At 39.7% G+C, this 15,015-nt stretch overlaps 1 protein-coding gene across 3 annotated transcripts in view; it reads right to left on the bottom strand.

Moving 5' to 3' along the window:
- Positions 1 to 15,015, bottom strand: part of LOC122551630 (sodium-driven chloride bicarbonate exchanger-like) — a 270,998-nt gene that overhangs the window by 77,192 nt on the left and 178,791 nt on the right. For all 3 annotated transcript variants that reach the window (XM_043693863.1, XM_043693862.1, XM_043693861.1), the window contains 3 exons: positions 10,974 to 11,074; positions 8,651 to 8,825; positions 1,306 to 1,439 (listed from right to left, as the gene is read on the bottom strand). In XM_043693863.1, coding sequence (XP_043549798.1) covers positions 1,306 to 1,439; positions 8,651 to 8,825; positions 10,974 to 11,074 — 410 coding nt within the window. The remainder of the gene's footprint in view (positions 1 to 1,305; positions 1,440 to 8,650; positions 8,826 to 10,973; positions 11,075 to 15,015) is intronic.

Genomic DNA, 15,015 nt, shown 5'->3' with positions numbered 1-15,015 from the left:
CCTGCCTAACGAAGAATAGGGGGCCCGCGCAGTCATTTGGGCTCTGCTGACGCCTCAGCTAAAAATGTAATTGTACAGACCTGTAAATAGGAATGATTACTCTGTTTTCGGTATGCAAACAAATGGAATGTTTACATATGTATGGCATGTCCAGTTGTACAGATCATCAAAGTATTTTATGAATAAAGTATATTTTTGAAATAAAAAAAAAATTCAGCTCTGATCTCCAGCATCTGCAGTCCTCACTTTCTCCCCTAACTTAAAAGTTAGCCTGTCTCACTGCAACAGGTGCTGGAAATGACTGGAGAATTCCTGAACTGCGAGAAGTGTGTTCATGGTGCAAAATGGTTTATGGCTGATTCCAAATTTCTCTGAAATAGCACTACAAGTTACAGTGTGGGATGAGAGGTCCAATGTCCACTGGGGATTAGGAATTGAACAGAACAGACAAACAGTGCAAAGGCAGTGGGAACAGAGCAGCACAGGGATCAAAGTAATTTCCTTTTCTAAACATTTTCTCCGGACTTTTTGATTTTCAGAGGCTATTTTTAAGTTTTCAGGAGGTCCTTTGTAATCTCACTATTTTATTAGGTAATGCAGTCACGTAGTAAAAACAAATTCTGTACTTGTGTCAATGTTATGTAGAGGCTCATACCTTAGATAAATATGGCTGCACCGATATAAAATATGCATATATATTATTTCATTATTACAATTTCTACCATAGAACTTTCTACTTTTTGGTAATTTTGAAATACATTCCCCATACTCAGTTTTCACAATGAAAATTCTAACTACATGGGACAAGGTGACCTGTTGGGAATGAGTCTCACTTCTGCAGCTCCTTTTAACATCCATCATAACTCCTTATGACAAATCTTGTCACATGTTTCGTCAAGTACTACATGGTTCCTTCAGAGTCATCTCGGGAACAGATATTCTTTAAGCACCCAAAGGTCATCTCACAGGCATTTTGTGTGGCAGCATGGCTAGTATACAGATGCTGGCATGGTTGAAATAGGTTATAAATCACCACAAGTCATGAATTGGACCAAAACCTTTTTGCTCTAAGTGTATTCAGCACCATGTGAAACAATGTTATTATATAATGGCATCATTATAGCTGAGAAAAGGACAATTATATGTACTAAGTTCTAGCAATACATACTTTGTTGACTTAACAGATGAAAAGATGTATCACATATTATAATGGGTTGTTCAAAAAGTTAAAATTTTGAAAAAGCTGTTTTGAGAGACACTTCTCAATCTGTGTGAAAAATAAAACCCAGCAGTTGAAGTACTTACTTGCAGAATTTAAACAGGATCTTTTCAAACACCAAGACTGGTCCTGTGCTTCCTAGGATTGTTAGTGGTTGCCCTGCAAACAGTGAATATGCTATGCCTGTCATAGACGCTCCAAACAGAGACTCAATTGCACTCTGCAAAAACAAAATGGTATGGATCAATATTGATATACTGGTAAGTGTAAAGAAGAATAATGTTCTTTTCTAATTTTATTTATTTGTCCTCAATAATTTTAAGCCATTTTACTGCAAATAGCAGTTTGCCAATTTTTTTCAGAATGCACAACTTTGCTGTGGATAATTTCAGATTACAACTGGAGCATTGAAACAGGAATAGGCTATTTAGTCCTGCTCGGGCTTCAAATGAATCATGGGGGAAGTCACCCACCTCAACACCATTTTCCGCATGATCTCTATATCCCTCAAAATCATTCGTCTCTATAAATCTCTTGGGGGTTTCTGACTTGAACAAGCTTAATGTGTTAGCTTCTATAGTCCTCTCTAGTCAAGTTTTCCAGAGATTCACCACATTCTGAGTAAAGAATTTCCTTCTCCACTCAGTCTTAAATAGTCAACCCTTAGTCTGAGATGGGAGTCCTATGATTCAAAACTCACCAGTCAGAAGAAATAATTTCTTTATATCCATCCTGTTAGGCCTTAAAGAATTTAAATTTTAATGAGATCAACTCTCATTCTTTGAACCTTTACAGAACATATGCCCAATTTTCTCAATCTCTCCAAAATTGCACCCTGCCATCCTTAGTGATCCTCTATTGCATGCCTTCCATTATAAGAATATTCTGTATGAGATAAGGAGGTCAAAACTAAACTCAATAACCCAGGTGCACTCTCACCAAGGCTCTATAAAATTGCAGGACACCTTTACTTCTTTATTCAAATCACCTTGCAATGAAAGTCAACATATCATCTACCGCCCTTATTGATTGTCACACCGATATGCTACCATTTAGTGACTCACAAACAAGAATATCAGGTCCCTTTAAGGATCCATATTTCTCAATATCTCATCATTAAAGAATACTCTGAATTTCAATTGTGGATAACTTCACATTTATTCACGTACTATTTCCTGTACCATGCTCTTGCCCATGCAATTAGCTTGTTCTAGTTTGACTGAAATCTCTTTGCATCTTCCTCACAATTTACAGTCTCACAAAGTTTTGTGTCAACAGCAAACTTGGAAATAATGTATTTGATCCCCACATCCAAATCATTTATATCGATTATGAGGTGCTGTGGACCGAGCACGGATTCTGGTAGAACCCCACTCGCCTGCCATCTTGAGAATTACCTATTTATTCCTACTCTCTGCTTTCTGCCTGATAACCAACTCTTAGTCCATAATTGTATATTACTCTCAATAAATGCACTCTAATTTTATTTAACAAACTCCTGTGTGGAACTTTATCAGATGGCTTTTAGAAATCTAAAATTCTATATACACTGGTTCTGTTTACCTGTGCCACAAGTAACATTCTCAAAAAACTCGAATAGGTTTGTTAAACAGGTCTTCCCTTGCATAAATGCACATTAACTCTGTCCTATATTACTTATTCTGGATCAGTGGTGCTGGAAGAGCACAGCAGTTCAGGCAGCATCCGAGGAACAGTAAAATCGACGTTTCAGGCAGAAGTCCTTCATCAGGAATAAAGGCAGAGAGCCTGAAGGGTGGAGAGATAAATGAGAGGAGGGTGGGGATGGGGAGAAAGTAGCATAGAGTACAATGGGTGAGTGGGGAAGGGGATGAAGGTGATAGGTGGGGGGGGTGGAGGGTGGAGTGGATAGGTGGAAAAGAAGATAGGCAGGCAGGACAAGTCATGGGGACAGTGCTAAGCTGGAAGTTTGGAACTAGAGTGAGGTGGGGGAAGGGGAAATGAGGAAACTGTTGAAGTCCACTTTGATGCCCTGGGGTTGAAGTGTTCCGAGGCGGAAGATGAGGCGTTCTTCCTCCAGGCATCTGATGGTGAGGGAGCAGTGGTGGAGGTGGCCCAGGACCTCCATGTCCTCGGCAGAGTGGGAGGGGGGAGTTGAAATGTTGGGCCACAGGGCGGTGTGGTTGATTGGTGCGGGTGTCCTGGAGATGTTCCCTAAAGTGCTCTGCTAGGAGGCGTCCAGTCTCCCCAATGTAGAGGAGACCGCATCGGGAGCAATGGATACAATAAATGATATTGGTAGATGTGCAGGTAAAACTTTGATGGATGTGGAAGGCTCCTTTGGGGCCTTGGATGGAGATTAGGGAGAAGGTAGGGTGGGAAGAGGAGTAATCCAGGTATCTGTTTGTAAAAAAAATGTCAGTGTCAAGTCGGTGTCATTAATGGAGATGGAGAGGTCCAGGAAGGGGACGGAGGTGTCAGAGATGGTCCAGGTAAATTTAAAGGTCAGGGTGGAATGTGTTGGTGAAGTTGATGAATTGCTCAACCTCCTCACGGGAGCACGAGGTGGCGCCAATGCAGTCATCAATGTAGCGGAGGAAGAGGTGGGGAGTGGTGCCGGTGTAATTACGGAAGATCGACTGTTCTACGTAGCCAACAAAGAGACAGGCATAGCTGGGGCCCATACATGTGCCCATGGCTACACCTTTGGTCTGGAGGAAGTGGGAGAGTTCGAAGGAGAAATTGTTAAGGGCGAGGACCAGTTCGGCCAAACGAATGAGAGTGTCTGTGGAAGGGTACTGTTGGGGACGTCAGGAGAGGAAAAAACGGAGGGCTTGGAGGCCCTGGTTCTGGCGGATGGAGGTGTAGAGGGATTGGATATCCATGGTGAAGATGAGGCATTGGGGGCCGGGGAAACGGAAGTCTTGGAAGAGGTGGAGGGCGTGGGTGGTGTCTCGAACGTATGTGGAGAGTTCCTGGACTAGGGGGGTTAAGACAGTGGTCGAGGTAGGTAGAAATGAGTTCAGTGGGGCAGGAGCATGCTGAAACAATGGGTCGGCCAGGGTGGTCAGGTTTGTGGATCTTGGGAAGGGCTGAGAATCCAGAACCTGGTTTCCAGCATCTGTAATCATTGCTTTTACCTATTTTACTTATCATTAGCGTTCAGTTAGTTATGTCACCCATTATAATAGATTCTAACACTTACTCTACCACTGATGTTATTAGCGAATACAATCTTGTAGTGATGCTGAGGCCAAATGGAACGAGGGAAGAGGAAATTGTTAATTCCTAATTGAGGGTAACTGGGTGAGAATTGGACTGGGCATATTTAGGTGGGGAAGTAGAAATCAGCAGTGTTAGAGAGTCGGTTGAGAGAGTTGTAATAAAATTCTGACTAGAAAAACACATGTCTATATTCTGTCTCACAATCTTAAAATCTAATGATTAACAATTGACAACAAAGTAACAGGTCTATCATTCTCTATTCTCCTTTGCCTCCTATAAACATTGAAGTTACATTTCCAATGATGTACAACTCTAAACATTTATCATTGTGTGCATATAAATTCCAAATAAATTGCAAAACATTGCTGGTTTTAAAGGTATTTTTCAATGCAAAAGGCTTGGAGGCCTTTGTCATGGCAGATGGATGTGTATATGAACTAGATGTCCATATTGAAGATGAGGCGTTAGGGGCCAGGGAAAGGAAATTCATGGAGGAGGTGGAGGGCATGGGTGGTGTCCCAAATGTAGATGGGGAATTCCTGGAGAAGGGAGGAGAGGACGGTGTCAAGGTATGTAGAGATGAGTTCGGTGGGGCAGGAGCAGGCCGAGATGATAGGTCAATCAGGGCAGTCAGGTTTGCGAATATTTGGTATGAGGTAGAACTGGGCTGTGCAGGGTTCCCAGACTATGAGGTTATAGGCTGTGGATGGGAGATCCTCTGAGGTAATGATGTTGTGTATGTCCGAGAGATAATGCAGCATCTGAAGATAGCTCTGCAAGGACACTACAATGTTGAACCCTGTAGTAATATCTTTAGGTAGAGATGTTTGTCATGGATGGCCCTCCAGGCACAATCAATGCTTGTCTTAGTGTGCATCCAGGGAACAGCCCTTAGAGCACAGAATCCTGCATCAGAGTTGTTTGGGGCAAATGGTGACATGAATATCTCCAAGCCTTCTTTGTAAAGGCACATTCCTGAAGGAGAAATGTGACAGTCTCTTCACCAGCTCAGCCACTTCAAGGGCACCATGTGGTGGTGCACAAGAGATCAAATGTGCATAAAGGATCTGACAGGCAGTGCCTTCTCACCACTGGCTAAGCTACATTTTGATATTTGTTGGAAAGTTCTGGTGATGAGGAATTCTGCCAAATGACAGAATTCTTTGACAGTCTGCTCAGTGAACCACACGACAGGATTCACTCACTCCTTTTCCAGCAGGGTCTTGAGGATGTTACCTGTTGACCACTTCCTGATGGACTTGTGGTCAAAGGTGTTTTTCTTTGCAAATTTCTCTACGAAGACAGGTGACATGGAACAGTCGAACTACTTGGAGTATTCTGCAATGCCACAGCCAGACCAATCCTTCACAACACCAGGGATAGGTAGAACATCAGTTCAGTGTCTCATCAATCGTTATCCCAAGGCTATTGATAGTGGGAGAAACAATGATGCTGAAGCCATAGGGTAATGATTTGATTCTTTCTTTTTGGAGAAGAGGATTGCATGGCATTTTGATAGTGCAACTATTACTAGCCACTGATCAATCCAAGCCTGGATATCAACTAAATCTTGCTACATATGTGTAATGAATATTGTGCCATCATCAGTGAAGCTCCCCACTTATGACCTCATTATGGAGGGAAGATCATTGATGAAGCATCTGAAGGTAGCTGTGCAAGGACGCTATCATGTTGAACTCCTACAGTAATATCTTTGGGTAGAGATGTTTGTTCTCTGAAAATCACAACCATTTTCCATTAAGTTAAAAAGAAAGTTTTCCCCATGAAAACTCAGTATTGATAATGATCCTTTATGTAATACTTGGTCAAATGCTGCATCAATATTAAGGGTGGTTATGCTCACCTCACATCTAGAATAGGGCTCTTTTATGCATGTTTGGACCAAGCCAGTAATGGAGATTAGGAGCTCAGTGACCCTGGCAGAACCCAAACTGAGCATCAGTGCACAGCTTATTCCTTTGTTGCTTGATTACATTGTCCATGAGCCTTTCCATTATTTTGCTGATGATCAAGGGAAAACTGACAAAGTAATAATTGATTGGGCTGAATTTGTCCTGGTTTTGTGAACCAGATAAACCTGGATAATTTTGCACATTGTCACATAAATGCCAGTGTGGCAACTGCACTGGAACAGCCAAGCTTAATGCACAGCATGTTCTGGAGAACATTGCTTTTTCAGAATCCAATAACAACTTTCCTGACATCATATGCAATGAATTGATTTGGCTAAAGGTATGCATCAGTAATGTTGGGGAGTTCAGAAGAGGTTGAGAAGGATCATCCATTTGGCACTTCTCATTGTAGATGGATGCAAAAGATTCAGCCTTATCTTTTGCATTGACTAGATGTACCAGGACTGTACAGCTTAGACCTGATCATTGGTTGTGGTATCGTCTAGCCCTAGTTATTGTATTCCACTTTTGCATTTGGCATGCAAGTAGTCCTGTTTTGTAGCTTCACCAAGTTAACACTTGTACACTTGTCTTATGAGCAATAAGCATATCCAGAAGATTAATCGAATATTGAAATTACTTCATCTTTATTTATCTTGGGGAAATTGAAAACTGCATACTGTGATGGAATCCATGGCTTAAGCCTCATATTTTTTTGAAACAGATCTTAAATGAAAAGGGAAACTGAGAAAGAAATCTGACTTTTCTTGTTTCTAAGGAAACCAAAATTTCTGGGCAGATTGAAACTGAGGTTGGAATGCAACATTCCTGATTAAAAGAATAAAGACTCCTACCTCTGTAGATTTTGATCCCAGGTATGATAAAAGCAGATTGAAGATTAAAAAATTAGATCCAGAAGCTGAGAATAAACAAAGGTTCCTGTTACTTGAAGATAACGTAGTTATATCTACACTATTCAGACCATTGCAAGCAGAGTTGAGGTTTTGCAGACATGTGCCAATTTAGATGAAGACCATGTTTGTGGGAATTGAGCTGATTGTGTGTGACCGTCAGCTGAAGATCAGGAACATATCCTGGAAGAGGAGCATCTGAAATTTCCGGTAAGGAGGACAGAGTTTTGACGGACTTTGTACAAGATTGATGACATATATTCTGTGTAGATGGCTGAACCAATGTTTCAGACCTATCTTAGTTTAATCTGCCATTTAATGTGTAATTTATGCCTAGGTTATGATTGACCACAATTTGCCACTAGATTTATGTTTAACTTATGTAATTCAGGGTTTTAAAGTAAAAGTAATTAGCTATGACTGTATTTAATGTTTGCTTTGTTTGGCTCCTGAACCGTACAAATCTTTTTGTGTTAAACAATAGAAATCTTCAAAGTTTGTGCGAAGATTTGTAGCTCGGGTGCTCGTTGTTGTGGTTCTGTTCACCGAGCTGGAAGTTTTTGTTGCAAACGTTTCGTCCCCTGGCTAGGCGACATCATCAGTGCTTGGGAGCCTCCTGTGAAGCGCTTCTTTGATGTTTCCTCCGGTGTTTATAGTGGTCTGTCCCTGCCGCTTCCGGTTGTCAGTTTCAGCTGTCCGCTGTAGTGGTTGGTATATTGGGTCGATATGTTTGTTGATGGAGTTTGTGGATGAATGCCATGCCTCTAGGAATTCCCTGGCTGTTCTCTGTCTGGCTTGCCCTATGAAAGTAGTGTTGTCCCAGTCGAATTCATGTTGCCTGTTGTCTGCGTGTGTGGCTACTAAGGATAGCTGGTCGTGTCATTTCGTGGCTAGTTGATAGCTCTGCAAGGACATTGGTTTATTAGGCAGGGACAGACCACTATAAACACCGGAGGAAACATCAAAGAAGTGCTTCGCAGGAGGCTCCCAAGCACTGATGATGTCGCTTAGCCAGGGGACGAAATGTTTGCAACAAAAACTTCCAGCTCGGCGAACAGAACTATAACAATAGAAATCTTGTGGTTTCATGTTTTCAGCAATTGACTGAGATTTTGGGTTTCTTTCTCAACCAATATCATAACAATTGAGAGTAATGGTTGATGTCAAATTATGAAATTGATTTAAATAATTAACCATGCAACTTGATATAGTATTTGTGAATAATTTAAATTTATGCAAAATCTTGTAGAATCTTACACCACCTAATCATTGTTGGAACAAAAAGAGAGCGACTGTTTACATTTTAATGGAACACAAATATTGCTTTCTCTGAATAACAATAATAATAAAATAAATTCTCAACACTGAATTATATATTCTAGAAGAATAATTATTATTCTTACAATGCAACCTTCTGTAGCTTCTCCAAGCAGACCACCAAATGTGATAACAGGGGACATACACGCACAGTACAGGAACAGAAAGGATGCTACACATTGTAAGTTGATAGCATCTCTAAAATCACTCCAGTAATATGGAATTTTTCTTTTGATGTCTTCACATAATCCACCAAATATCCTGGTTTTGGAAAAATCAAAAGAAAATTCAGTACAAAACACATGGCTTGAATTAATCTAACATACCAATTATTCATTTACTTATCTATAAATATAAAGTTTTATGGCCAATTGGTAAACAAAGTGTTGAAAATACCCTAAAAGGTCTTGCTGCACTCAAAATACTGGCTCTGCTTTTCACTCCACAGACACTGCTAGACCAATCTCAGTTTTTCCAGCACATCTGCTGTTTATTTCAGACCTTCATCTAAAGTATTTCACTTTTGCTGAAAATATTCAACAACTCTGTTGAGTTAACATTTCAAGTTAATTATTAGTTCTTCAGAAAAGCCCCTGTCTGAACAGATACCACTGAATCTGCTGTGTATTTCCAGCATTAACTGTATTTATTCCAAAGTCAGAAGTCACAAGACACCACATAATAGCCATTTATGTGAAATCACAATCTTTTGGAGTGCTGCTCCTTTATCAGGTGAAGGCAACCGGTTAGACCATAGTCTGATGTGTGACTTCTGACTTTATCCACTGCAGTCCAACACCAGTACCTCCACATCATCATATTTATTCTAAATGTTGCTGGATATAAACTATCTTTGCTCTGTGGCTCAAGTTTAATCTACAGTTTCTAAATCTCAGCCAGACATTAGCACCCTACATCAGAGAGACATTATTTAATCAAAATTCCCACTCATCGTTGTTATTAAATGCAAACAAGAACCCTCAGAAAGAAGTTCCCAACTCTGAATTCAAGTCAGAGACTTCAGAAGTTTTTGATTTACTTAACTTAATAGTTACCCATTATAACAGTTAATCAGAATGGGGATAAAACCTATTCTAACTCTTCATTAACAATTTCATTAACACCCAATTACTCACACAGATAACCGCTCCTCCAACCCAATACCAATGTCCCTCAATGGCATCAGACACCCTCTTATTAACTCCCCAACTCCCAAATGTTCACCCTCCCTCCACTGGTCAACCGACTGCATCCTCCACTGACTTGCCCAAACTACTCCCTCTCACCCACCTGCCATCAGATCCCCTCACCACTGACCTGCCATCCTAGTCTCACCTAAGCACCTGCCACCATAATCTCTTATCTACCATCTCATTCTCCCATCTCCATCACAATCCTCACCCCTTTAACTGTTACCATCTCCCTACACAGAAGATGCTCTGATCCTTTAATGACATGCCACCCAATCCACCATCCACTTGCCTGGTCCCAACTGATACCCTAAAACGTATTTGTTACCTTACCTGCTTGCCATCCTATCCCTTCAGTCACTTAACCAGTCTCCTAACTCGCACCAATCTGGCACTTTATACCCTTACCTGCCTAATATCCAGCCCTCTTACCTACTCGGCACTCCACTTCTCACCCACATATGTGCCACTCTACCCCCATATACACCTCTCATCCTATACACCCTATCTCATCATTCGCTGATGTTTTAGGCTTACTTTTTCTCAGAAGTTTAACAAAAAGACTTGAAGATCTTTAAACTGTCTTTTTTTCTGGAATACAACAGCTAAGGTGCTAAAATGAGGCATGGCTTCTGGAAAGATTGACAAATGCTGTCTGCATGGTTTTCTAGATTGCATCTATTGAAAAAGATCCTGCATCAGAAAGTTGTGTCCAAAATATTGTACCAAGGCCTTTTGGCTGATCTGGCTCAGAAAGAGACTCTGGCCCAGCTTGGAAGATTTGGGCCCATATATTTATACTCAAAGTCTTGTTACTAACTTTTAGTGTCAGCAGCTTATTGATCCTTTACAACTTCCATCCTATAAACTGGCTCACTGCAGTCTATACCTGAAAGTTGTTTAAATACAACACTGTTACAGTCATGTGTTGGAATTCAGTTAATCTCTCAGAACTGTCAGAATGAAATTACTATGCCATTACACAGGATCTTATATCCTGTTACAGAAAGGAAGACTATTGTTTACTTCTGCTGCTTGTCCCTAATTAAACTTTTTCTAAGGAAAATGTTTGTAGAGGTTGTGAAAACCATAAATTGCTAACATAAGTTCAATATTTCCTCCAAATTAAAGTAAAGTAATAGCCTGAGAGCTTTAGAACATAATGGGATTTTACAACATGAAGTTAGGTTGTTTTAAAATGAATGCTTCTTGCACCAACCTTCCTGTCCTCTGCAGCTCAGGTCCACTATGCATTTCAAATGGGTCAGAATCCCCATGAGCTGTGGTTCCATTTGGAATCCCTGGAATTTTTCTTTTCTCCTGCATAAGTTACAAGCAATAAGAGCAGGAAAATATAGAATTTCAAGATTCAAGTGTAGAACTTGTCATCAAAAAAGCTTGCAAAATAATATCAAATGTGCATTTTTTTGCGTAGACAATTTTTATGCAAACATTAATTTAACCCAATGACTAAAACTGGTGCGCACACAGAAATGAAATATCAATATTTTACATTCATCTGATAGAAGCTGCACTCAAATCTGCCATTCCTGGAATCCTGCATAACACTTAAAGCTCGACCAATGTCACACAAAAAAAAAACTCATAGTATCACATGGCTGACTGTGGGAATTTGCTGAATACATACTGGTTTTCATGTTTCCATACAGTAACTATGCTTCAAAATTACTTCATTGGCTGGAAAGCACATTGCGATGCAAGGTGGAAAATTTGCTATGTAAAATATAATTATTTCTTCTTTGTCTCTTATAAAAATCTTATTCAGCAGCTTATTTACATTTTATTATAAATGACTGTTCTCACTATAAATCATGGAAATTGTATAATTTCTAAAATATAAAAGCAATTACTTGAGGAAAACCTTAAATCAGAACAGCCCAGATCATCAACGATTAGACAGTACATTAAATGAAAGGGGGAAACCTAACTAATATCTGGTGATATACACCAGCTGTATCTTTGAAGTAACAAGTTAAGTTTGGATATTTTGAATATACAATTCCACCAGTTATATGTTAAAAATAAATTCAGCATTTCATGTTCAAATATCCAGTAGAAACAAGAAGCCAGAAATCCTCTGACATCATGGGAAAAGAGTTTTCAAAATTGCATTCAGAAAATCATTCTGGTACAACATTGCTCAGACTCAAGCTTTCAAGGAATAGTTTTTGGAATACATAAAACCAACTTCGAATATTTGTTTCATATGTCATAATTATGTCAGCAAACAATGCACACCTTTATAATGAGAAAATCAGCTCATAATTTAGAAATTATGAAATGGGCATCTTCAGAATTTGCTAGTCAATATATGCCTCTCTGCCAACCGGCATACTGCCCATAAACTCTTTTCCATTACTTATTCATGGAATGTGGATCTTTCTGACATGGCTAGAACTAATTGGCCTCCATCATTGCTATTGAGGTGGTGATGATTTGCCTCCCTGAACTGCTCTAGTCCATTTGGTGTAGGGACACCCTCAATGCTGATAGGGAGGCAGTTCCAGAATTTTGACCAGGGACATTAAAGGTACAATGATATAGCCAGGATGATTAGTGGCTTGGAAGGCAGCTTTCAGGAGACCATATTCACAAGTACCTGCTGCCTTTGTCCTAGATGGTAGTGGTCATGGGTTTGGAAAGTGCTATCTGAGCAGCCTTGGTGATTTTCTGCAGGGCATTTTGTAGATAGTAAACACCGCTATTGAACATGGATAGTAGAGAAATTGAACGTTTGTGGATGTGGTGCCAATCTAACAGGCTATTTTGCCTTCGATGATGTCAAGCATCTTGAGTGTTGTTGGAGCTGCACTCATCCAGCAAGTTGGGAGTTTTCTATCACACCCCTGACCTGTAATCTTGCAAGTGTTGGACAGGCTTTGGTGAGTCAGGAGTGAGTTAGTTGCTGCAGGATTCTGAGCCTCTTACATGCTCTTGTAGCTGCTGCATTTATATGCCTAGTCCAGTTTAGCTTCTGGTCTCTAGTAACCACAAAAATGTTAATAGTGGAAGGTTTAATGATGTTATTAAACATCAAAGGACAATGGTTAGATTATTTTTTGGAGGGGGGTGATGTAATTTGTGTAACACGAACGTCACTTGCCACTTTTCAAATGGTCCAGATCTTCCTAAATTTGGATTGTTTCAGTTCTGAGGAATCATGAATGGTCTTGAAAATTGTGCAATCATCATTGAATAAAGCACCTTTTGAATTTATGTCAGAAGTAAGGTCATTGATGAAGCAGCTGAAGGTAGGTGGGCTTAGGACACTACGCTGAGGAACTTCTGCAGAGACGTCCTGGAGCTGAAATGACTAATCTCCAACAACCCACAGCCATTTTCCTTTATGCTAAGTATGACCTCAAGAGTGCAGCACTTTTTCCTTGATTTCTACTGGCTCTTGTTTTAGTGGGATTTTTTGATGCCGTACTCAGTCAAATGTGGCCTTGATGCCAAGGGAACTTATTCTCACCTCACCTCTTGAATTCAATTCTTTAGACCATGTCTCAACCAAGGCTATAATGAGGTCAGCTGAATGGGACCAGTAGAACTCAAACTGAGCAAGTTGTTGAAGCGTTACTTGATAACACAGCTGATGACACTTCCCATCACTTGCAGATAATCAAGTGCAGACTGATGGAATGGTAGATGGATGGGTTGTATTTGTTCTGCTTTTTGTATACAGGACATAGCTGGGAAGTTTTGTATGCTATTGTGTAGATAACAGTCTCATTGCTGCACTGGAACAGCTTGACTAGGGGCAAGGAAAACACATGTTCTGTACTATTTTTGGAACATTGTCAGGGAAATTTGGAGTACCCAGTGTCTTCAGCCACTACTTGATATCACAAGAAGTGAATAAAATTGGCTAATCGGTTCATGGACTTGTGGCATCAGCTGGGACCAATAATCTGGAAGTCATGTAATTAAGGAAGTCGATAGGCTTTAAACCAAATAATAGTAGTGGGGGATTAAACTTGGGTAGATTTAACAAATCAAGTTGCAGACTTAAAGCAGGGAAGCGAAAAAGTAAAATGGTAAATAAAGATCAGACCTTGCTCGGAAAGGACAGAGAGAATAAGCCTAAGAATACACCAACAATCAAAACTGAATGATACAAAGGTAATAAAAATATTAAAGTCTCTGCATATGAAAGTGCTTTGTATTCATAACATTTATTTATTTAAATGTGCACTCTGTTTTCTGATCTGACAGCCATTACGCAGATTGTTTGCTTGATGACAAGGGTTAAATCGTGAATACTGAGGGTTATACAACATTTAAGTAGACTAGGAAGCTAGGCAAAGGTGGAGTGATACCACAGTTAACCAGTATGTCAATAATTAGAGATGAGTTTCAATAAAGATATTAGGATTGGCACGGTGTGGAGTTGAGGAATAATAGAGGACAGAAGTCACCAATGAGGATGGTCGACAAGCATTCTGTCAGTAATAACAATTTATCTAGGAAAAAAATTCTGGTTGTTTGTAATACAAGAACCTCATGGGTGATTTTAATCTACATATAAAGAAAAAACCAGAGCGGTAATGATAGCCTAAGGAAACAGCTTTGGAGATAATTTCTTAGAATCAACCCAAGAGTACATTATACTAGACTTGGTATTGTGTAATGTGATAAGATTAATAAATGACCTAGGAGTTAAGGTCACAGTAGGCAGCATGAACCACATTTGATTGAATTTAACAACCAGCTTGAAAGGGAAGAGTTAATCTAAGACTAGTATTTTAAAATTTAATAAGGCCAACTATGTAGGAATGAAAGCTTAGTGAGCTGAAGTGAAGTAAATACAATGCTATGGAATAGATGGAGAAGCAAGGATAGACACTGAAGATATTTTGGAATACTCAGAATATGCATATTCCTACAATCAAGAAAAGTTCTTAAGGGAGGACCCACGATCCGTGATTAATGAAAGCAGTTAAGAAAAACATCAAACTTATTGAAAATCACAAACTGTAATTATGTGAAATGAGCAGCATCTCAGATGTTTGGACAGAATATAAAGAACGGCAAAAAATAACAAAAACATTCATCAAGAAAAAGAAATTAGATATGAGAGGATGCTAGCTGGAAATGTAAAAATGGATAGCACAAGTTTATAGAGGGTATTTCAAAAGCAAAAGAGACAGTAATGAGTGTTGATACTCTAGAGAGTGAGGAAATGGTGGATGAAGGGAATAAATATTTTGCTTCTGCCTTCACCATGGAGAACGCAAAAA

Source organism: Chiloscyllium plagiosum, chromosome 7 (genome assembly GCF_004010195.1).
Source record: "Chiloscyllium plagiosum isolate BGI_BamShark_2017 chromosome 7, ASM401019v2, whole genome shotgun sequence".
Classification (NCBI taxonomy): domain Eukaryota; kingdom Metazoa; phylum Chordata; class Chondrichthyes; order Orectolobiformes; family Hemiscylliidae; genus Chiloscyllium; species Chiloscyllium plagiosum.
This window is presented reverse-complemented; position numbering and strand designations above follow the sequence as displayed.